This window comes from Pecten maximus, chromosome 4 (genome assembly GCF_902652985.1).
Source record: "Pecten maximus chromosome 4, xPecMax1.1, whole genome shotgun sequence".
Classification (NCBI taxonomy): domain Eukaryota; kingdom Metazoa; phylum Mollusca; class Bivalvia; order Pectinida; family Pectinidae; genus Pecten; species Pecten maximus.
In genome coordinates, this window is record NC_047018.1 from 358779 (window position 1) to 384499 (window position 25721).

Here is a 25721-nt window from a genome sequence, read left to right on the forward strand (position 1 = left end):
TTGACCCATGTGACCTTGAATGAAGGTCAAAGTCATTTATTTGGTCAAACTTGGTAGCCCTTCACCCCAGCATGCTACAGACCCAATATCAAGTCCATGTGCCTCTTGGTGTTTGAGAAGAAGTCGTTTGAAGATTATAGCTTATTTGACCCATGTGACCTTGAATGAAGGTCAAGGTCATTTATTTGAACAAACTTGGTAGCCCTTCACCCCAGCATGCTACAGGCCTAATATCATGTCCCTGGGCCTCTTGGTTATTGAGAAGAAGTCATTTGAAGATTATAGCCTATTTGATCCATGTGACCTTGAATGAAGGTAAAGGTCATTTATTTGAACAAACTAGATAGCCCTTCACCCCAGCATAATACAGGCCCAATATCAAGTCCCTGGGCCTCTTGGTAATTGAGAAGAAGTCGTTTGAAGATTATAGCCTATTTGACCCATGTGACCTTGAATGAACGTCTAGGTCATTTATTAAAACACCTTCAGGTAGGTGAGCTAATAAAGCCAGAACAATGAGAGGTTGGAAAAGGCCTTATTATGTAGCAAGGGAGCAAAATATACATCAAACACATCTGCTCCATATCTGTTGGGCTAACTAAAATAGAAATACCTGTATTAAAGTCCTTGTTAGATTTGAATTGTTTCATTTTCATCATAGATGATGTCTCCAACTATGACCCAGGGTCATAATCGGCAAACCAATTTGTCCTTGACCTTTTTAACCTTTAACCGATGCCTTGGCTTCTGACTCCGAGACTTTGACTTCTACACCATGACATTAACATTTGGGAAGTTGGATCAAACACAAATCAAATGGGCACAACTACGGATCAAGGTGAACCTAACAGTGAAGTTTGAGAACAAACTTAACTGTACTTCTGTACAGATAACAAACTAAAATTGTCAAAATTCAAGATGGATGCCTTACTGCAATTTTGTTTCCTGGATCAGACTGAAAATCAAATTGACACAACTGTGAACCAAGTGGAACCCACATATGAAGTTCCAGTACTTTTACAGAAATAGCGATAACAAGGATGTTTATTGACACACCGGACTGACCACAGAGGCAAGGCCATTTAAATAGCCGACCATCATCAGATGGTGGGCTAAAAATAGGAAGATACATGTACTGACATTTTGGTGAATCTATATATCATTCCAAGACCCCTGACGACCACACATCAGTACTCCTACTTGACCACTGACCATCCCCAAACACAAAATAAAGTATGCCAGGTTTGAGTTTCTCTGCTGTGGCCAGTATAATCTGTAGATCTCCTTCAGATGCTATCCCCAAATCTTGTCGTAACTTCTTCATTCCCGACCGAAACATTGTACTTCCAAAATTTCTGTAACAGACGATATTGTGAAATTGATATTTAAATGGCATGGCATAATATTTACGCTGACTACTTTAGAATTCATAATAGTCATGAATATTAAAATTTATGTTAAAAGTACTTTATTTACCCTGATAGACCGATCGTCAAATCAATTGGAAACAAGTCCAAAATCAATTACCAACATTCTTAAAATAGTCTCTGAGGAAATCCACAAACCATGTACATTATGTCATTTTATTTTAAGATGTCAGTACCAAATATTCAAGAAGACAACAATTTACTTTTAGGTAATCATGACTTTTTAACAGACCCGTCCCAGCAAACTTTTCAAAGTATACAACTGATGACCAAGAAGAATTTAGTACCCAAGAAAATTTACATGTAAAACTGAAATGCAGCATGGCTTTCGTGGTGCCATGTGTGGATGAGGCTGATATAGATAGAATTTTTCTTTAATTTGCTATTAATGTTGTTCATCTGTATACGGATACAGTAAATAACAGTCTAAATCTACGTGTATACATACGTTTCACCTTCCACATATTTAATGAGAGCGAGGGCTTTCCTCTGCAGCGTCGTGACAAAGTGTGCTATGTATGCTTCTCGCACCCCGCATTCTGCTGGCAGCTTCTCCAACTGGTAAAAATATTAAGACGCTGTAACTTTATGTAACTCTATGGTACTTATGTCACAATCCGACTTTGTTTCACCTTTAAATGACAGGTTAGTATGTTAGCTAAGTACTTTTTGTACTGCTGGGTGTTTAGGGCTGTCATAGTCAGTAATCCTTCCGGCTAGATAATGGACATGTTACAGTAAGTTCACATCTATCATTCTTTCTGAATGTGTATGTGGTCGTTGATATGAGTATGTTTGTCAAAAGATGATTTTAAGCATGTATAAATTATAGTTGTTATTACATTTACCTAGTACCACGATGGGTCGTATCAGGCCTTATGAATATTCATCAAACCCAATGACTTTTACCACATTGTGAATATTCATCAAACCCAATGACTTTTACCACATTGTGAATATTCATCAAACCCAATGACTTTTACCACATTGTGAAAATTCATCAAACACAGTGACTTTTACCACATTGTGACTTTTACCACATTGTGAATATTCATCAAACACAGTGACTTTTACCACATTGTGAATGGACAAGGATACCAGCTATCGTGTGATGCTCTTGTATGTTGATTGTACGTTGCTTGTAATCAGATGGTATAATAGAAATTGTAAATATGAACTTCCTGATTTTGTTGTTATTTTGGATACCTGTGTGGCAATCACTCGGCTAGGTTACAACTTAAACGGGTCAAGATATATATTGAAGACATTCTGGAACCTAATTATAAAAATCCATATTTGATTTATCGGTGTTCTGAGCCTGATAAAATCAACTGATACTGACCTCGTCCATAAGTGCCAGGACCAGATTCTCGCTGTGTTCTACTGGGATCAGGGTAAGCTCACTATCAAAAGACAAGTAATTCATTAGGGCAACTGGGATCAGGGTAAACTCGCAATCGTAAAAACAAAAGTAAACTTATTCATTAGGTCAACTTGCTACTAGGGATGTGACATACAGTTGGAATATTGAACATTTATCATAAAAAACAGTCTACACTACCAAAGCTCTGGATCACATATAAACAAGAGGCTCAGAGGGCCTGCATCACTCACCTGGATGTTTCAGTAATCATAGCAAAAGTATTTAAAGTTACATTACAATTCTTTTTCTACCTTTTTTATGAATCTGAACAAAAAAACAACATTCTACAAAAAGAAGGAATTTAGAGGTTTTTTGTTTTTTGTTTTTTTTTGCAACATTTCCCCTATTAGGCCTTTTCACTCCAGCCCCATGGGAACCATACCTTCCAATTACACATTATGCTTCAGACTAAATTTCATCAAAATCGATTTTGTTATTCAGGACTAGTAAGGATTTAGAGGATTACCTCAATTTCCCCTATTGGGCCCCACCCCTCTGGCCCCAGGGGTTTGAGTCACCATTTATGCAAACTCTGTTTCCCTTCCCCCAAGGATGTTTCTGGGCAAATTTGCAGGGCCATGTTGTAAACTAGACATTGTCTAAATATGTTACCCTGGTTAAATAAAAGATATTATTATTATTATTATTATTATAGTTAAAATCAATTCATTTCTTTATGTCTAATAGCAATTTAAACAATTTACCTCCATTTCCGCTATTGGGCCCCGCCCCTCCTGACCCTTCGGTCCAGGTGAGCTAAAAATGTTGCCCCATGCACAAAAGAAGCATTTATTCAATATGGCTGATACCTATTGTCACACTGAGTGTAATGAAGTACCAAAGTTACCAAATGTATAATGGTGTACTTACTTGTTTGGTCCAACACCTTGTGGACTATAAAATCTTTGGTGGTGATAGGAGTAAGCCTGCTTCACATCTCGAGTGGTCAAGTTGATAATGCTGACCGGATACTTACTGTCCACAATCTGGGCCACTGGTAAGTCATATGCATCACTGCATTTCTGTATGAATAATGATTACAAAACTTTGATATCTGTGTTAATCACGTTCTGTTGTATACATTTCTATGTGAATAGTTAGACCTTTTCTTTACATAGCATTCATATCTGTTTTATACATTTCTGTGTGAAAAGTTAAATCTTTTCTCTACATAGCATTCATATCTGTTAAGTTCTGCTTTATACAGGAATATAGAGTTATGAATGATTGAACAAATTTTGAACAAAAGATATTCAAAAAAAAAATCATAATTTTTACCTATTTGAAATTCAAATGCACACAAAGCTGGGAGACAAGCTGATATTTCACTTTCTATGTCCCAGTAACTACAGCAACTTTAAAGTTGATCTAGCACATAGGTAATTTATGCAGATACTAAGCTAATTACCACTTTATCAAATATCAGAGCAGGCTAGATTTATTCATTGAAATACATTTTGTAATCCTTTATTGCAGCATTGGCCAAACATCAAGTCTCTGAGTCTCTTGGTTATTGAGAAATTGTTGTTTATAAACCTATTTGACCCATGACTTTAAACGTAGGTCAAAGTCATTCATTTGAACATCATGGTAGCTCCCTGGGACTCTTGGTTATTGAGAAAAAGTTGTTTATAACATTTTAGCCTATTTGACCCAGTTACCTTGAATGTAGGCCAAGGTCATTCATTTAAACAAACTGATTAGCCCTTCATCCAAGCATTCTCCATGCCAAATACCAAGTCCCTGGGTCTCTTGGTTATTGAAAAAAAAGTTGTTTAAAGATTTTAGCCTATCTGACCCCTGTGACCTTGAATGAAGGTCAAAGTCATTCATTTGAACAAATTTGGAAGCCCTTCATCATTTTCAAAAAATAATCAAGAAACTACTTAACAGTCTGAAGGGGTGAGAAAAGGCCCAGTGCCTATTTTTACAACATGATTGTGTTTATCTCCTGATGCCCAGCAATGCTATATATGGTTATGGAGTGGGAATCTCAACAGCTCCAAAAATACAAGATGTTCATATAGGCAAATTGACCCCTTTTGACCCCACTCCTCAGCCCCCAAGGGAGCCAGCCTCACCATTTGTAACTTTTGAATCCCCATCACCTAAAGATGCTACCATTTCAACATGAGCAATATACACCACATCGTTCCAGTGAAGAACTCGTTAATAGCAGTTGTTCCCGTTTCGCCTTGCCTTCCATCCCCACCATTTGTAGCTTTTTGAATTCCCACCACTAAGGAATGCTACTGGTTTAATATGAGTGATATCTATCACTTCGGACCAGGTGAGCTAAAAATGGGCAGTCATTCCAAGGAAAGTCATCAAAAATGAAAATTACTTGTAAAACAACCTGGAGTACAGAACATATGGGCAAAATTGTGTTGACTGAAAGAGTTTAACTCAAGACAACTTCCATGCAAACAGATACATCTGTACAACTAGAACTGTCACCAGGATGGCTGACTAATACCCCCGCAATCTGCACGAGTCAATGGTGAATTGGAACTCTTAATTAGAGGCTAACTAAGATAACCCAGTAATAAAGTGACCAGTTGCCATAGCAACCATAATTTTGAAAAAAAAGGTAGTGGCATGCACATCTACACATGGTCCTCTATATTTGTGTGAAGTTTCATTGAAATCGGCCCTTCGGTTTAGGAGGAGTTGTCCGGACAAACTTTTTGAACCGGAAAACCTGTTTATAGTGACCAGTTACCATAGCAACCATAATTTTGAGAAAAATAAAGTGGCATGCACATCTACACATGATCATTAATATTTGTGTGAAGTTTCATCGGAATTGGCCCACCGGTTTAGGAGGAGTTTTCCGGACACAGTTTATCTCTCATTAGCTTTGGTGGGTATAAAATATACAAAGGGCCATAACTCTATTTTCAGTTGAATTTCATTCTACACAAGAAAAGGATGACAAGTATTGGTAGTACAGCACAACAAAGTGATACATTGTTAGAATATCAAGTGTGAACATCGTGGATAAAAACAGATTTTCCCAGAATTTTATCTGGTCCGGATTTAATATTTTCTAAACTAAATTTCATACTCTGGAGATTTCCTGGAATGACGTATCAAGTTGAGAGGTGTGAATTAAGTCAGAATTAGGAACACTAACTTGGTATTTCAGTTAAAATTTAAACCCTATTTAAGTGAACTGACTGTAATTGTTATTGTTTTTTCTTTCTTTCTTTAAATAGATAACTACAGAAATGTATCGTCTTTCTACAAGCATCATATCAGAAAAAAATTGTATTTCTCCAACTTCTTTCTAGAGGCATCATGTTTGATAAAATCATATCTCTCTAACATACATTTATAATCATTAATGTCAAAAGTCTGCACTTTTAACCCGGAATCACTCCCAAATTACTCTATTAAAGACCAAGACCAGACAGACTGTAAAATCATTGTTATCACCTTGTTGTATGACCACAAATGACAACACAAAACACTGTAAGGAGACTGACCAATGGTGCTGGGTCAATTTACCTTTACAATGCCCTTTACATACAGAATACGCTGTAAGGTTACTGACCAATGGTACTGGGTCAATTTACCTTTACAATGCCCTGTACATACAGAATACGCTGTAAGGTTACTGACCAATGGTACTGGGTCAATTTACCTTTACAATGCCCTGTACATACAGAATACGCTGTAAGGAGACTGACCAATGGTGCTGGGTCAATTTACCTTTACAATGCCCTGTACATACAGAATACGCTGTAAGGTTACTGACCAATGGTGCTGGGTCAATTTACCTCTACAATACCCTGTACAAACAGAACACGCTGTAAGGAGACTGACCAATGGTGCTGGGTCAATTTACCTTTACCATGCCCTGTACATACAGAATATGCTGTAAGGAGACTGACCAATGGTGCTGGGTCAATTTACCTTTACCATGCCCTGTACATACAGAATATGCTGTAAGGTTACTGACCAATGGTGCTGGGTCAATTTACCTTTACCATGCCCTGTACATACAGAATATGCTGTAAGGAGACTGACCAATGGTGCTGGGTCAATTTACCTCTACAATGCCCTGTACATACAGAATACGACTGTAAGGAGACTGACCAATGGTGCTGGGTCAATTTACCTCTACAATGCCCTGTATATACAGAATACGCTGTAAGGTTACTGACCAATGGTGCTGGGTCAATTTACCTTTACAATGCCCTGTACATACAGAATACGCTGTAAGGTTACTGACCAATGGTGCTGGGTCAATTTACCTTTACAATGCCCTGTACAAACAGATCATGATGACAGGTACAACCGTCTCTGATTTTCATAGAACATCGTCTCTCCTTTTTTGTGTTGAACAGGGCCAGTGTTGTGATCAACTGTAACATAAGGGACATCAACTCAATCTTAAACAACAACATGAGAATTTATCATCTTATCAACGTTAAGTAGTCCTGTTACCTTCTAATTACTGGATTATTTCTCATATAGTGATTTCATTAGGATGTTACTTATAATCTATAATTTTATTGTCCCTAAAGATATCAAGGAAATGGTAATATATCTAAAATACAACATGTGCAAAGATGATAATTTCACTATCTACTTTAAAAGTGCCAAACCTACTAAGTTGATTCTGTTGGTGTTTTCCCCGATCACTAGGCTGTGACCAAATGTAAGGAGATGTGCAGCAATACACCGACACAGGAAGTCTCTCTCGAGTAAGTGGGTGGGGCTGAGGAATGTTTCAGACAGCTGTAATGATATGTAATTGTCACCATCAAGGATTACACAATCTACCTATTCTGAGCAATTAAAAGGGTCAAACACATTCTAATCTGAAATACAGAAATATAACAGGTATAAATTGGATTTTACAGTCATTGAAGTTGTACAATTCATGTACGTTGTAATTATATATCAGGAGTCAGTCCAACAGTGGTTTTCTTCTTATATCCAAATTTTGATGCCATTTCCTTCTTATATCCAAATTTTAATGCTGTTTTCTTCTGATATCCAAATTTTAATGCCGTTTTCTTCTTATATCCAAATTTTGATGCGATTTCCTTCTTATATTCAAATTTTAATGCCATTTTCTTCTTATATCCAAATTTTAATGCCAAGAGTTATTAATGGGCTTAGCTCAGGGACAGCATTCCTGAGAGTTCTGATAACAGCTCTCACTGAGCTGAAACATGTCAACAACTCTTGACATTGAGAAGAACCAACTGTGTTGACCTCGCCCATTTAGTATATTACCTGGATTATCCTAGTGAGACCATTATTGTATCCAGTTTAGGTATGTCAGGTGTGTTAGACTCGCCCATTTAGTATATTACTGGATTATCCTAGTGAGACCACTATTGTATCCAGTCTAGGTATGTCAGGTGTGTTGGACTCGCCCATTTAGTATATTACCTGGATTATCCTAGTGAGACCATTATTGTATCCAGTTTAGGTATGTCAGGTGTGTTGACCTCGCCCATTTAGTATATTACCTGGATTATCCTAGTGAGACCACTATTGTATCCAGTTTAGGTATGTCAGGTGTGTTAGACTCGCCCATTTAGTATATTACCTGGATTATCCTAGTGAGACCACTATTGTATCCAGTTTAGGTATGTCAGGTGTGTTGACCTCGCCCATTTAGTATATTACCTGGATTATCCTAGTGAGACCACTATTGTATCCAGTTAAGGTATGTCAGGTGTGTTGACCTCGCCCATTTAGTATATTACCTGGATTATCCTAGTGAGACCACTATTGTATCCAGTTTAGGTATGTCAGGTGTGATAGACTCGCCCATTTAGTATATTACTGGATTATCCTAGTGAGACCACTATTGTATCCAGTCTAGGTATGTCAGGTGTGTTGGACTCGCCCTATTTAGTATATTACCTGATTATCCTAGTGAGACCACTATTGTATCCAGTCTAGGTATGTCAGGTGTGTTAGACTCGCCCATTTAGTATATTACCAGGATTATCCTAGTGAGACCATTATTGTATCCAGTCTAGGTATGTCAGGTGTGTTGACCTGGCCCATTTAGTATATTACCTGGATTATCCTAGTGAGACCACTATTGTATCCAGTCTAGGTATGTCAGGTGTGTTGGACTCGCCCATTTAGTATATTACCTGATTATCCTAGTGAGACCACTACTGTATCCAGTTTAGGTATGTCAGGTGTGTTGACCTCGCCCATTTAGTATATTACCTGGATTATCCTAGTGAGACCACTATTGTATCCAGTCTAGGTATGACAGGTGTGTTAGACTCGCCCATTTAGTATATTACCTGGATTATCCTAGTGAGACCACTATTGTATCCAGTTTAGGTATGTCAGGTGTGTTGGACCTCGCCCATTTAGTATATTACCTGGATTATCCTAGTGAGACCACTATTGTATCCAGTTTAGGTATGTTAGGATATCTACGATTTCTGTATTAAGACACGTGTTGTGCCTCCCCAATCCCTTACCACCACCACCACACCCCTATTACCCACAACCCTACTCCTACCCCTTAACAAGAGGACCAGAGGGCCTGTATCGCTCACCTGGTTGGATTTTACTAAAGGTAATAGCTTGATATGTTGATGCCAAACAATGCTATACATGTATATGGTTATGGGGAACAGATCTCAACCTGCTTCAAAGATAAAACCCAGAAACAAAGTCCTGACTCCCTAGGGGTGTGAAAAGACCCAAGGGATTGTTTTAACAACATTGTGTTTAATGAAACTAAGTCCCTTTGGGTGAGGAAAGACCCCAGAGCCTATTTTTACATCATGATTGTGTTTATCTCTTTATGCCCATCAATGTTATATATAGTTATGGGGTTGGGGATCTCAATGGTTTCAAAAATATAACCAACAAACTAAGTCCCTGTGAGTGGGAAAGACCCCGGGCTTATTTTCACATCATGATTTTGATGATCTCTTTATGCCCAACAGTGCATGAAAATATGAGTGATAACCATTGCTTAAATCCAAAGAATTAATTGTTCATAGCAATAAAGGCAAATAGATCCATTTAGGCCCCACCCCCCAGGGTCAGCCCTTTCATTTGTACAATTTTGGACATTGATAGGTATTGTATTAGAGAGGATTACTTAAATTGATAGGTATTGTATTAGAGAGGATTACTTACATTGATAGGTATTGTATTAGAGAGGATTACTTACATTGATAGGTAATGCTAGAGAGGATTACTTACATTGATAGGTATTGTATTAGAGAGGATTACTTACATTGATAGGTAATGCTAGAGAGGATTACTTACATTGATAGGTATTGTATTAGAGAGGATTACTTACATTGATAGGTAATGCTAGAGAGGATAACTTACATTGATAGGTAATGCTAAAGAGGATTATACTTACATTGACAGGTAATGCTAGAGAGGATTATACTTACATTGATAGGTAATGCTAGAGAGGATTATACTTACATTGATAGGTAATGCTAGAGAGGATTACTTACATTGACAGGTAATGCTAGAGAGGATTACTTACATTGATAGGTAATGCTAGAGAGGATTACTTACATTGATAGGTAATGCTAGAGAGGATTATACTTACATTGATAAGTATCGTATTAGAGAGGATTACTTACATTGATAGGTAATGCTAGAGAGGATTACTTACATTGATAGGTAATGCTAGAGAGGATTATACTTACATTGATAGGTAATGCTAGAGAGGATTACTTACATTGATAGGTAATGCTAGAGAGGATTATACTTACATTGATAGGTAATGCTAGAGAGGATTACTTACATTGATAGGTATTGTATTAGAGAGGATTACTTACATTGATAGGTAATGCTAGAGAGGATTACTTACATTGATAGGTAATGCTAGAGAGGACTACTTACATTGATAGGTAATGCTAGAGAGGATTATACTTACATTGATAGGTAATGCTAGAGAGGATTACTTACATTGACAGGTAATGTATTAGAGAGGATTACTTACATTGACAGGTATTGCTAGAGAGGATTACTTACATTGATAGGTAATGCTAGAGAGGATTATACTTACATTGACAGGTAATGCTAGAGAGGATTACTTACATTGATAGGTAATGCTAGAGAGGATTACTTACATTGATAGGTAATGCTAGAGAGGATTATACTTACATTGACAGGTAATGCTAGAGAGGATTACTTACATTGATAGGTATTGTATTAGAGAGGATTAAACTTACATTGATAGGTAATGCTAGAGAGGGTTATACTTACATTGATAGGTAATGCTAGAGAGGATTATACTTACATTGACAGGTAATGCTAGAGAGGATTACTTACATTGATAGGTATTGTATTAGAGAGGATTAAACTTACGTTGATAGGTAATGCTAGAGAGGATTACTTACATTGACAGGTAATGCTAGAGAGGATTACTTACATTGATAGGTATCGTATTAGAGAGGATTACTTACATTGATAGGTAATGCTAGAGAGGATTACTTACATTGACAGGTAATGCTAGAGAGGATTACTTACATTGACAGGTAATGCTAGAGAGGATTACTTATATTGATAGGTAATGCTAGAGAGGATTACTTACATTGATAGGTAATGCTAGAGAGGATTACTTACATTGATAGGTAATGCTAGAGAGGATTACTTACATTGATAGGTAATGCTAGAGAGGATTACTTACATTGACAGGTAATGCTAGAGAGGATTACTCACATTGATAGGTAATGCTAGAGAGGATTACTTACATTGATAGGTAATGCTAGAGAGGATTACTTACATTGACAGGTAATGCTAGAGAGGATTATACTTACATTGATAGGTATCGTATTAGAGAGGATTACTTACATTGATAGGTAATGCTAGAGAGGATTACTTACATTGACAGGTAATGCTAGAGAGGATTACTTACATTGACAGGTAATGCTAGAGAGGATTACTTACATTGATAGGTAATGCTAGAGAGGATTACTTACATTGATAGGTAATGCTAGAGAGGATTACTTACATTGACAGGTAATGCTAGAGAGGATTATACTTACATTGATAGGTAATGCTAGAGAGGATTACTTACATTGATAGGTAATGCTAGAGAGGATTACTTACATTGATAGGTAATGCTAGAGAGGATTACTTACATTGACAGGTAATGCTAGAGAGGATTACTTACATTGATAGGTATTGCTAGAGAGGACTTGTATATAGATGTCAGCATCTTCAGGCAGTCTCTGGATCTATCAACAAACTCTCCATTGATATCTGGATGGGGGGTATCGGACTAAAAATAGAAATATCGTAAATCAAGGGTGTGGGCATCATCAGATACCCACCGTTTAGATAAGTGTACCATAATCGACTGTGGGTATTCGACGATGAGTATGGAGTATCAGATTAAAAATACTTGAATGAAGATAACCTTTAATCATCTCTTTTTCTGCATATGAGTTGTAACAACTTCAACGTATGCATTTGAAATTAAGAAGAAAAGCTAATATATATAACTTTGTAGCTTTATTTTCCTTCGTCATTTCTTTTGTCTGAACTTCAATTGTGCAAAATATTTCAACCTTTCAATCAAAATTCTTCAATATTACCTGTTTGTTTGACAATTTAACTTACCATGTGTAAAAACCTCCGTAATTTGTTGATGATTCCATTTAAACATCGGGAGAGAAGGTCATGCATCTCCAAATATGTGGGAAGTTCTGAATGTGGCATCAGTACAGACATGGAATGGACACTAAGACCACTACTGCCTCGTGCTATGAATACAAATCCTGCTAAGATCATGTCCATCTCTGCTAAGTCCAGGAATTTGAAATCTACAAAGCTGTCCTGAATGTCTCTACACATCTCTCCGCTCAGCGAACGACTACAAACTTGATTGAGCATCCGTTCCGTCAGGTGACATTCCGTACCCTGCCACACGTTAAGGATGCGTGGTCCCAAAATATTGTCCCAGTGTGCAAAGATAAAAGCACTTATGAAATCTGGACTTATTTCTTCGTCCAATTTAGCTTTGACATAAGTTGATGAGGGACTTAACGGGGACTCAATTTCCATCTGATTTGACGAGAAATTTGTTTCTGATGTCAAATGTATCACACCAGCATCAACATGGCGGGTAATCTGTTTAATATTGCGTGAACTTGACATCATGTAACATTAATAAAAATTCTTAACTGTAATTTTCAACCATATATGAAATTGACACAAATTGAATGTTGTAACTTGCACATTAATTAAACCAATGACATTCTGCTATTTTAATCACTTTTGATTAACAAGTTATCAATTGATAAATAGTTTTAAAAAAATATATACAATTAGAAAACTTTTTTTTTCTGTATCTTTCTTGCAATCTTGTATTATTGTCTATGATTTTAAAATTATCCTAAGTCTAACAACAGAGATATGCAATCCAAGGTTACATAATGGGTTGTGGATCTCTGTGGGAATGTATCGTACACACAACATAATCGGCTATAACCATATTGACCAGTACAAAACTTGTGGCCAGTAGCATCAAAGACATGAGAAGGTCATTGGGCGAGGATGTTGTATTGGCTAAGCACAACATGAACAGAAGACAGACAAGAAAAATCACGGAAAAGAAGGTGTAGTTTACGAACAAGAGTATTAACCCTTCACGGTTGGTAATCTCAGAAACCCATTCCTCCCTCATTTGTCATGTATGAACGCACCACAGCCATGGAATGTCTTTTCCTCATAGGAATATCTTAAAGTGTACCGTACATCAGGTATGTGAAATATCACGCAGGTATTATCCAAGTTACCATCAACCTCATTCAGAAGATTAAGACTTGAGTATTTCAATTTTGATTTTCTATCATAGGAGTTTCCTCTTCTCTTTCCAGCTATCACACAAAAACCTGGTGTCTGAAAAAACAAAAGAATATTATGGGTGAATTTAAGCACCAACTTGCTGTGCAAAATTACCGCATGTGGTTCACCAAGTTATGCTTATAGTTAGACAATTTTATAAAACCGTACATCCTGACTAGAAGACAATTTTATAAAACCGTACATCCTGACTAGAATATATGGCATCCATATGTAACCCTGTTAAATACTAGCTGCAATATACTGCTCGGCTAGAGAGATCTCTTTAGCTCGATCAGTTGAGCGTAAGACTAGTAATCCAGAGGTCCCGGGTTCGATCCCTAGCTGAGGCAGTTATTTAAATTTAATTAATCATGTGCTCTGTTACACATATCACACTGAATTAAATATAGAATTTGTCCTTTGCCAATTAACCTTAAGGAGTCAAGTTAACCAGTTTACATTGAGAATCCATTCATCATGTGGAAAAAGAATGGTGAATGTATGTGTGTATAGAGACACAACATTAACTACAGATTTGATTTTTCACCTGAATTTTGTGATACATGTTAAAACTTGCAATGAATAAAGTGATTAAATAACATAAATTATTACAGCTTAATCAATAAAAAGGGGTAGATATGTAAAAGGGACAAGTTGTGGTGGCATGATGTTTAAATATTGTCTCTAATGTCACTCAACTGACCGAGCATGCTTTGATCAATTATGCACGTTTGTATTTTACTTGACCATATTTGAAAGAAGAGTGTATAACTGGTTCCTAAATCAGGAGACAGAATTATTCACTATCGACAAACAGGAACCTGTCAATCCCGTTTGTGGTTGGAGGTAGTGCGAGGGAAGACAAATATTTTGTAGACAGAAATTTTAACACACTGAATACGGAAAGAAAGAAAATTGTAATTCATTGATAAAATTCATCTAAAACTTCTAGCAGAACCTCATAACGTTAGATCATCCCAAGTGGCTTTGTAAACAAAACAATATTGACATAGGATATATCCATCAGACAGTCTAAACTGTTTCCAAAGTTCACGTTTGGAATCGTCACCATTTAAAACTAATATCAAGCGCAAAAAAAATATTGCATTTGAAATGCTATGCGTCGTTCATCAATTATAATATGAGATGCAATTATACCAAGGAAACTTAGAATTTGCTGGTATGTCAACATTCACGCCATCAGCCAGACGGAACTCTCTAATGATAAAGGGTTGAAAAGGTATAGGCCTACAGTAGAGCATAGAAAATGAAAGTAGAATTTGAGCATTATGTATGTGTACAAAATATAAGATTTCTATTGCCTAAAAAGGTGTTAAGTTACTAAATGTCACGCATCGCCACATATTGACACACCCATTTGTGTACGTCACTATTAACCACAACATAATAATAGACGTGCCCTCATTTTTAAAACACCATTCAATCATTCTGAAGTCTCTGATTCAATTCAATTCAAACTCATTTCATGGCATATTTTATCATACATTTTACGTCATAATTATTGCTAACAATGTGACTGCATTGTGTCCCTTTGTTAGTACATTTATATGTATATGACATTATTTTATCAAATGATAAAGAAATTATTTGTGTTCAGTAAGTGCTTTATGTACAGAATGTGGGGTATGTAGCATGAGAGTCTTCATCTAGTTTGAGAGGGTTGCGAGTGATGATTAAATGTTTGAGAGTTCTAAATTTGTATATTATTTCATTTGATAATATGCTAATCTATGTGTACCATTTTGATTGCAAAAGTGTTATAATGTTTGTGAATGTAACGTGTGAGAGGAAGATAGTTGGATGACAGTGTAGAAGCCATTGGCTGACACGTTATTGAAGTTTGTTGTATGTCGTGTGGAAGTTGGCTTTTGGGGCTATTTATGTTGTAGTTGTTGTGAACTGTCGGTGAATAAAGTAAACACGTTTTATATTTAATACCTCCTGTCTTCACTACATAGTGTCTTTCAATTCAAGTGTCGTTACACTTTTTTATTCCACCTTTTTATTCCATTAATTGTCGGTTCGCCATTTTATGTACTTGACGGCTAAAGGGAAATAACTCGTACTTCGTAAATAAATAGTTATTTCCCTTTGACCATACGACAACACTAATGATTTTTTTTTTGCAGAGATTGTCAACGCAGCCTATGGACTAGCTCCCTGTCTCTAGCATTTAATTAAATAATAAATTAAATTGACCGCACGAAAAAAATGACTGTCTCCGCTTGATTGATTCCTTCACTTTTTACTCAGAAACGTGTTTAAAAAATATCTTTTTTGAGGTATGCCACCAAAAGTATCTTAACTTGTTTTCATTTCATATTTGTATTTGCGATTCTTGGAGAGCAAAAATTAAACTTTGAGACTGTACGTCCCTGGACATATATAAGCTTTTTTATAAGAATCAACCATGATTTTTTTTTTTTTTTTTTTGCTTTTGATATCTACATTACGTGTAGTGCATGGTTCTAATTTATAAGCATTGTTCATGTGTAGTAGATTGGTTAGCTTATGCTAGCTTATCTCCTCTTAGTCTGAAACTTAAAATCAGACAGGTCTTACAGACCAAAGCTATAAAGGTCAATTTTATCTATAATTTTAATATTCTTAGACAGGGAGCCAGTCTATATATAGAATGGTTTACGTTCACAATTTGCGCTTGTGGATTTATGATTGAAGACAAATTCCATTTTTTTTATTTAGTTGTATCAATTATACTCGTATCATACAGCAATATCTATCTGATACGATTTCTATCTAATACGATATTTTAGACAATTTAAACAATCTTTTATGGAGTGATCACTCACGTACAAATATTTTATGAAAAAGATATTGGTGTAATGGTCGATGAAGATTTAAACTTTAGGACACATATTTAATTAAATATTTACAAAGCCAATAGTAGTGTTGGTCGTTTAAGAAGAACATTCACTTATCTGGATGAAAATATGTTTAAACTGTTGTTAGACCACACTTGGAATATGCCTCCAGTGTATGGAATCCGTATATATATGATATTGATCTAATTGAAAACGTCCAGATGCGAGCTACCAATATCATACCTGGATTTAAACAAATGACATATATACCATATATACAGAGCGTCTACCAACCTTAAAGCACCGCCGCATGCGAGGAGATCTTATAGATGTGTACAAGATTGTGAACAACTTTTATGGTCCAAGAGTATTTATTATCATGTTTCAGCGTGACATGAGAGAACAAGAGGGCATTCACACAAACTCTTTAAAACACAGTCACCTTGATATACGGAAACAATTCTTCACTTTCCGTGTAGTTGATCTCTGGAACAGTCGTCCTCAGGGTGTAATAGATTCAACCGATGTTATAAAGTTTAAAATTGCTCTAGATGAGTACTATAAAATTGATGATAGAACTTTTAAAGTTTAGTTTAAATGCTGTTCATTTGTCACAGGAAGTACGTTATAATGTAAATTTTGTTTTTGTGTACTGATATGGATATATAGGCTCATAGCCTGCGTCCATAATGTATCCTATTAAATCATATTAAATGGCACGGGAAGTCTGTCATAATTGAATATTTCTGCATATGTAAAATTATTTTTGCCCATGCAAAAGTTGAATTTTGCCTATACAAAATTTGATTTTTGGTGGTGCAAAAAATAATTTTGCATATATGCATGAAAAATAATATATATATAGAATAAAGTTAAAATGTCCATGTGACGGTAAATAATAATAAAATAAAAAGTCAAACACAGATCTGCTGTCTCCCTAGTACTTTCGCGGCTCTTCATGGGATTATATAAAAAGAAATCTGTCCTTGCGAAGGTGAATGTATAAAAAATAACAACAAAAAAACAAGACTTTGCCGCAAGGCCTTTCTGCCCTCTCAGGCTTCTTCAGGCGGACTCAAAGAAGCCTGAGAGGTCAGAAAGGCCTTGCGGCAAAGTCTTGTTTTTTTGTTTGTTATTTTTTTTATATATTTGTGTGGGTGGGTGAGTGTGGGTGATGGTGTGGGTGTGCTTAGGCAAAAATAATTTTGCATATTCAAAAATATCTAATTATGACATCCTTCCCGCGCCATTCAAATAGCGAAAATGAAGAAATATCTATTACTGTGCAGAATTTCATCTGTTACAGTAAAATATTTTGATGTTTGATATTTTAATTAGTTTTCTGATTTTTTAAATCACTTTCTATGTTCTCAGTTAATTATCTTATTCCAACAATGTTTTATTCTCAAGTTTACAAATTGAAAACGTCAATGCCATATACTTTAACTTCAGTTTATCTACAGTAGTTCGTTAATCAGGTAAATATTTTTTGTCTAATAATATCTCATTAATGTTGATTGTGTGTATCGATGTCGATGAAATAATGTCGCATTCGTATTTTTGGAGAGGAATCAATATAATTAAGATTATAGCTTGTTTTCCAATATTTGTATTTTTGTGTGTATTTGAATAAATTATTGTTTAAACTAAAACAAAAGTGTTGTTGTTGTTTTTTTGGGGGGGGGGGGGGGGGGGGCAATTATCATCTATCGTAATTCAGTCACAGTAAGGATGTGTCCTCGACTTGTATTCTTTGTTCTTGTTGGAGGGAGACTAACATTCTCTAACTGGAATTTACTAAGAATAAGCAGAGACATATATAGATCTAGAATAAGTAAGCATGTCCTGATTAATGTCTCCAGTAATCACTAAAACATATGTAATTGTTTTTATCTATTAAATCATCAAGAAAGTTATCATTCTTTTACCAATAATCAACAAAGGAGTCATGAGGCCTATAAATACAGCAGTGAAATTACTGTATGCGAAGTGGCGTTGTTTCTTGTTACAAATAATTAACCAATAATGGATAGCAATAGGCCTACTTCAGTATATGTCTAGGCCTAATATTGACCTGTAACATGAGACTCCCGTCGGTGCCTCTCACACAGAAAGTGAAGAGATCGAAAGTCGAGTTCAAACATGCAATGCAGATCTAGCCGACCAGTTGAGATCGTGTTAATTTGAGACCATCCGCCATACCATCCGCCGAACGAAACATTAATAATAATATTATGAATAAATCCAATAACGGAATGTAATTTGCAGGAAATCAATTTCTTATGAACTGTGTACATTCCATATGAAAATGACACTTGTGCACATGTTAGTATTTCTAATAAACAAAGATTTCATTGGCTTACAACCGAATCGTCATGACGACAATTGTTGTCTGTATTTCCATTGGTTGAAACGAGTCATGTGATGTTATTGCACTCAACTTCGTTCCATTTCAAACATGGCCGTCAACTACGAAGTTACCAAGGGGGGTGACTAGTTTTCGCGTATTATTTTAACATTTTTATGGCATATATTTAACATTTTAAGTGTTTATGGAACAAGGAAAAGACAACAAATGTTATTGAGATATTTAAGCATAATAAGACTTGTTTGATTGTGCTGTAAGCACCAACATTTTTACCATCCGTGTGTATTCGGAGAACGAATCGTCATATTTTGAGATCCCGAGCAGGTGACTACGTTTCGATGTATTCTATACAGAATATGGCCGATGAGAATGATATCATTGGAAGTGCATCAGAATTCATAAAAGGTAAGTTATTTATATAGATATATTTTTATAGCTTCAACTCCCGTATTTATTTGTGCTTATTGTCTGAACGATCTGTAGTCATTGTTAAACAAGTCTCGACAGATTGATTTGTGATGTGTTGAATTTAAAGATGATCGATGTTTTCTGTTGCAGATCGATTGTATTTTGCAACTCTTAGATCAAAACCAAGATCAACAGCACATACACACTACTTTTGTGTGGATGATGAACTTGTATATGAAAAGTAAGTATGCAAAAAAAGTAAATATCTTAGACCCTGTTCAAATTAGTTTGACAGCTAGTCGGTTTCCCAATGAATACACATGCATGATATCGATACAACAAGTCAGCGGTAAGAAAGAAATGATATATGGTAAACTTATAATGTTCAAATTAATGTAAACGAGTAGCAGACTGTATATTTACAGAAGTTTACAATGTAATCTCCATAATCCCATATCATTATGAAGGATTTCATTATAACAACTAACTGGTTAGATCTCTATATATAAGGGAGGGGTTATGATTGAACTAAAAGATAATCATAGCCGACATCAGTTGAATGATCACGATGTCTGTACCACATGCAGTGCAATCATAATAATTTAAGCTACAGTTGTTTTTGATAATTCCATTATGTAAAAATATACTTAAAATTTATCTTGATAATCAAATCAAGGTCCATGCATGTATGTTCACATTTCCCCATTAACACACTAATTATAATGCTGCAACCATTTCCTGTACTGTGATCATTCCTTATGTATAGCAATATCCCGATAATACAAAAAAAAACTAGTTTTTCATCATAATCAGATGTTAGCCTTACTTTTTAGTTGTGAGTCCTGGACAAAATGGCAATAATTATATGAACAATTAACAGTTATATAAACAAAGAAAACACATCCTCCTATGTATACTACCATGCATGCAAGATGTATTTTCAATTGATAGAACTTTTATATAAATGAAGGCATATATATAGACATAATTATTTCTGATCAATTTGAAAGTGTTTACTTTTTTTATATAAGAACTAGTGTTAGAAAGCATTATTCTATTTATATCGGTAGGCAAGTCAATGACACCATCTAATAGAAGTGTAGATTAGCATATCCTAGAAGGTTATTAACTTCTGATGTAATGTCATATTGAATAAAAGTTTGCATTGGAAGAAGAAATGAAATGCATTTTCAATATTAGCATCACATGTACAAGAACCATCATCAACCAAATGAGCCACACATTTATCATAATTCATTGAAACTAATTAAGTTAGGATCTTCAGTAATCTTGTTGAAACTGATATTCCAATGTTTCCACCTTGAAGACAAAAACATTTTTTGAAAGTCTGAAGACAGTGTCAATGTCTTGTACAAAAGTGACCTGACACATGTACACCGGTGACTCCTGATGGGGCTTGTATTGTTTGTACAGTGATCAATATATGTACTGTATTAACTTGGAAGCTACCAGTTTGGAGCACTTAATGTATACTTTGTTTGACTTGCAGCTTTTATGCAGACTTTGGACCATTGAATTTGGCATTGCTGTACAGATATTGCTGCAAACTCAATAAAAAGTTAAAGGTAGGTATAACACAGTGATATAATGTACAAGGTGTATAAAGCTGTTGGCATGTCAGTATCCATAAAAACAGAGTTTAGTCCTAATCTTAGGTCAGGGTATACCTATTGGATTTCAAATTCCATAAATATATATTGCAATATTTAATTGCAAAATGAATTGTAAACTTTCAAAAATTATTTGAAATTTAACCAATGAAATGCATTTGAGGATTGACTCTTACCCACACTCTTGTTTCAAATAAATAATTTTAAACACTTTCAAAAATGAAACATTGACGCTATTATGAAAGAACAAGATGTGTTTTTATGCATTAAGCCTGAAGGTGGTAAAAGTTTAGTGTATCATTTTGACATTGTTGGTGAGGTCAAGAAAATTACACTTAATCCTGACATTACAGAGCAGTTAAGTTAATTGCTGTCCAAAAGGACAGTCATGATTAGTTTGTAGGAAATAGAAGAATGTATTGAGGTGTGACTAATCACTGGACCAAATGAACAATATTTTTCTTCCCTTTTTATTAGTTAACAGGAACCCCCATGGCTTTTTTCAGTGGTTTGGGATGGGGCCTGTTTGCCTCATTTTGGGAAGGAATTTTTTCAGGAATAAACTGCAAAATTTGACTTGAGCATGAAATAATTTCAGTTGGAAATGGGGTCCATTATATAAATATATAATTATCGGCCCCAAAAAGCCCTTTACAGTTTGAGCTCAGAAACGATGACTTCTTCAGTGGGTTACATTTTAATAATATGAACTGTTCCTTAAATATAAAAATTCTGTTAGGTCAAGAAAACATACCTATTCTTATATATCTGTAAAGTATAATGGTTTGGGGTTTGTTGGATTTGTTGAACTCAACGTTAACTGTTGGCTTCAAATTCGACTAAACACAAACTCAATATGAATTCGAAGTGTTCTTCAAAGAAAGGATTATTTATATATATGTATATACACAGCCACATACACATACATATATATATGGTATACAGTATATCATAGAATAAGCTTTTTCGCATATAAATTAGCTTTGCTTTGCAATTAAATATGTGCATGATTAGCATATATTTAGACATGTAGCAGTAATGAATCTTATTTACGTCAATATGATGGATTCCTTGCTTCCAGTTTTAACTTTAAGATTGATTTTGTCACACATCAAGGAAGATTCCTATCAAGAATTATTTTTACGTTCTTCTGAGTGTAGATAAGTAGCATGCATTTTTATTTTTTAGGCACTTTTTTTTTTCAAAAGTAGATACTTATCTGAAATGTTAGATTTCAGATTTTAAGTTCAAGTTATCAAATGCTTTTTCAGGCTCATTGTGGTTTAAGTTTGACCAACTGTGATATCGGTACCGACAACTCTGGAAATGACATTGATAATATTATCACAGATGTAAGTGTACAACTGCATCCGTGCATGGACTTTTGATTCACCAAAAATGCAAAGAATAGAAAAATGACATTTCCCCATCAAATCTTGTCATGCAAGCAACAGTTTATAAAATGATTGTTTTTTTCCCTTTTGGGTTCCCTACCCTCATAACATTCTTGATATCTAATAATATTGTGTTTCATATTTCTTATCATTACATACACACATATATATAATTGTGAATGAATCTGGATATAAATCATGAAATCAATATTAGCTGTAGAGATTATCACATTGACTTCTCAATTTACATAAAAACGAAGTCACAGACACCAACGTTTTAGGGCATCAAAATTTCAACGGGCTTAAAATCACACCACAGCATGATAGTCTAGTTTGGTTGAGAGGATCAACATTTCACTTACTACTTGATGTAACAGGGATCAATGTAGGTTTGATTTACAATGTACCCTTTATTGGCAGTTTCACTTAGAGGGGCAAATTCCCATGTTGGTTATAAGATTGATCCCCCTTTGTGATTTCTCAAAGTCAATTTAATGGGTGATGATACATACATTTTCAAAATAGTGCGTAATTTCAGTACATTTTAAATAGTGCGTAATTTCAGTACCTTTTAAATGAATTACAAAAAAAAAATAACAATTTAGACCAAAAACACTGTATTGCTACAATTTTGACCAAAAATACTGTATTACTGAAATCTGTTGGTTCCTGTGATGTGTACTTTAGCTGGAGTTTAATACTTGTCTATACCTTTATATTGCTTGATCACTTGTTACAGTTGTTACATTTCTATGATGGGTCTCAAAAAGTAAAATACAGTATAACCTGTTTAAACCGGATGTCACTGGGACCAGACAATTTGGTCGGTTTACATACGTATCCGGTGTTGATAAAAAAAAATGTCTGAAATAGATTGGAAATACCAATCTCTATTCATTGCAAATGGGAAGAACAGATTTTAAATGAAGCTGCGAGAACACATCACATGTCCATGTCGGAACTTGCAGTGTATGAATCGACATTGTTGTTGTCAGTATTTTTTTCACAAGGATTTTTCCATCGAATTAGTCACTAACCAAATTGTTTTCCTATTCACCCAAGTAAATCAACCTAGTTACTATTACTGCCTCACTAGGCAATAGTTCGGTGTCGTCCCCAGTATCAACACCCAGGCATACTTATGTCAGTTACAATTGGACACTCATAAGGCACACGTGTGCTTTATTTTCCAAGAATACATTTTTAAAATATTTGATAATATGTGAAGGTAATCCTTTCGGAGTGGTGAATAGTCGTCAACTACCTGGAGATGCCAATTCACATTATAGGTAAATCACATCCGTTGGCACTTCAATCAGCGACATGTTTGTTACCCTGAATATTCCATAATTGTGAAAGTCTTCAAAGTGTTTGTTTAGATTGTTGAGAAAACATGACGGCCGGTTTGACCAGGTTGGTTTTAGAAGTATACTTATACCATGGCCAGTTTTCAGAATAGACAGGTTCTGGATTATACATGTTATAACTACTATAGTTAATAGGAAAGTGCCGGGACTGAACAATAAAGCCGGAATAGACAGGGATCCAGAATAGACAGGGGCTGGTTTAACAAGTCATACTGTATACAGAATTTGCATTTTGAGATTGCCTAATGTGCATGCGCATGTTCAGTACACATAAGTTAATTCCTTTTTTGAGTGTCTGTGATGTCAATATCCCTTATAACCAATTCTGTTTTAGCAGTTATTTTTGTGAATGCTGATGCTGTGCCCAGTTTGGACTCCCAACTCTGAATTACATGTATTTTGCATGGTCACAGAGATAAAGCCAGGTTAATTTATACATAGCCAGTTGTATTGTCTGTATTTTCTGCTCAGCTTTTCCACACAGGATTACTGATTTGTAAATTATTTAATTAGCTCACTCTAGAAATGGCTAAACACTTGCATGTTCCTTTAGAAAATGTAAGACAGGTATTTCACCATTTAAAAGCAAATTTTATCTTAGCTCAGTTTTAAAGTACCTACTTCTTTGTTAAAATTTTTTTTATCAACATTCCGAAAGATCTTGACACTTTATACTGGCCATGGTTATAAAATGTTTATATCCGGTACATGTTTAGGGCATCTGATAAAGTCGTTTAGGACATCTGATTAAGTCGTTTAGGACATCTGATAAAGTCGTTTAGGACATCTGATAAAGTCGTTTAGGATTTCTGATAAAGTCGTTTAGGACATCTGATAAAGTCGTTTAGGACATCTGATAAAGTCGTTTAGGACATTTGATAAAGTCATTTAGGACATCTGATAAAGTCGTTTAGGACATCTGATAAAGTCGTTTAGGATTTCTGATAAAGTCTAATGAAGTATGTGATATCTAGGTAAGGTAAGTCTATGGGCTATCATGTCAGGGTTAATCTTGGTTGTGATGAGCTATCATGTCGGGGTTAATCTTGGTTGTGATGAGCTATCATGTCAGGGTTAATCTTGGTTGTGATGAGCTATCATGTCAGGGTTAATCTTGGTTGTGATGAGCTATCATGTCAGGGTTAATCTTGGTTGTGATGGGCTATCATGTCGGGGTTAATCTTGGTTGTGATGGGCTATCATGTCAGGGTTAATCTTGGTTGTGATGGGCTATCATGTCAGGGTTAATCTTGGTTGTGATGGGCTATCATGTCGGGGTTAATCTTGGTTGTGATGAGCTATCATGTCGGGGTTAATCTTGGTTGTGATGGGCTATCATGTCGGGGTTAATCTTGGTTGTGATGGGCTATCATGTCGGGGTTAATCTTGGTTGTGTTGGGCTATCATGTCGGGGTTAATCTTGGCTGTGATGAGCTATCATGTCAGGGTTAATCTTGGTTGTGATGGGCTATCATGTCGGGGTTAATCTTGGCTGTGATGAGCTATCATGTCGGGGTTAATCTTGGTTGTGATGAGCTATCATGTCGGGGTTAATCTTGGCTGTGATGAGCTATCATGTCAGGGTTAATCTTGGTTGTGTTGGTCTATCATGTCGGGGTTAATCTTGGTTGTGATGAGCTATCATGTCGGGGTTAATCTTGGTTGTGATGGGCTATCATGTCAGGGTTAATCTTGGTTGTGTTGGGCTATCATGTCAGGGTTAATCTTGGTTGTGATGAGCTATCATGTCGGGGTTAATCTTGGTTGTGATGGGCTATCATGTCGGGGTTAATCTTGGTTGTGATGGGCTATCATGTTGGGTTAATCTTGGTTGTGATGGGCTATCATGTCGGGGTTAATCTTGGTTGTGATGAGCTATCATGTCAGGGTTAATCTTGGTTGTGATGAGCTATCATGTCGGGGTTAATCTTGGTTGTGTTGGTCTATCATGTCGGGGTTAATCTTGGTTGTGATGAGCTATCATGTCAGGGTTAATCTTGGTTGTGTTGGTCTATCATGTCGGGGTTAATCTTGGTTGTGTT

At 35.6% G+C, this 25721-nt stretch overlaps 2 protein-coding genes across 11 annotated transcripts in view; one reads left to right on the plus strand and one right to left on the minus strand.

Moving 5' to 3' along the window:
- Positions 1 to 357: 357 nt before the first annotated feature.
- Positions 358 to 15134, minus strand: LOC117324900 (guanine nucleotide exchange C9orf72-like). Of its 2 annotated transcripts, XM_033880729.1 has the most exons (9): positions 14827 to 15134; positions 12442 to 13722; positions 11993 to 12100; positions 7468 to 7596; positions 7110 to 7220; positions 3721 to 3872; positions 2770 to 2830; positions 1876 to 1985; positions 358 to 1355 (listed from the first exon to the last, which is right to left on the minus strand). In XM_033880729.1, exons 2-9 carry the CDS (start codon positions 12979 to 12981, stop codon positions 1160 to 1162), a joined length of 1407 nt encoding a protein of 468 aa, XP_033736620.1. In that variant the 5' UTR covers positions 12982 to 13722; positions 14827 to 15134; the 3' UTR covers positions 358 to 1159. The 2 variants fall into 2 exon arrangements, with proteins under 2 accessions (XP_033736620.1, XP_033736621.1); XM_033880730.1 differs by having other exon boundaries at positions 12442 to 15134.
- A 3811-nt stretch (positions 15135 to 18945) lies between these two features.
- LOC117324901 (dual specificity protein phosphatase CDC14AB-like) overlaps positions 18946 to 25721 on the plus strand; it is a 52692-nt gene continuing 45916 nt past the window's right edge. For 6 of the 9 annotated variants that reach the window (XM_033880731.1, XM_033880733.1, XM_033880738.1 and 3 more), the window contains exons 1-4: positions 18946 to 19284; positions 19438 to 19528; positions 20798 to 20873; positions 22190 to 22270. In XM_033880731.1, coding sequence (XP_033736622.1) covers positions 19218 to 19284; positions 19438 to 19528; positions 20798 to 20873; positions 22190 to 22270 — 315 coding nt within the window. In that variant the 5' untranslated portion in view covers positions 18946 to 19217. The remainder of the gene's footprint in view (positions 19285 to 19437; positions 19529 to 20797; positions 20874 to 22189; positions 22271 to 25721) is intronic. The other 3 variants (XM_033880739.1, XM_033880737.1, XM_033880736.1) reach the window with 3 other exon arrangements.

Excerpts from the sequence above, each read along its gene's own strand:
- LOC117324900 (XM_033880729.1), bottom strand. The coding sequence starts at position 12,981 with ATGATGTCAAGTTCACGCAATATTAAACAGATTACCCGCCATGTTGAT. Across the intron at positions 12,101-12,441 it reads TACGGAGGTTTTTACACATG|TCCGATACCCCCCATCCAGA; the intron begins GTAAGTTAAATT and ends TTCTATTTTTAG. Across the intron at positions 1,986-2,769 it reads TCCTGGCACTTATGGACGAG|TTGGAGAAGCTGCCAGCAGA; the intron begins GTCAGTATCAGT and ends TATTTTTACCAG.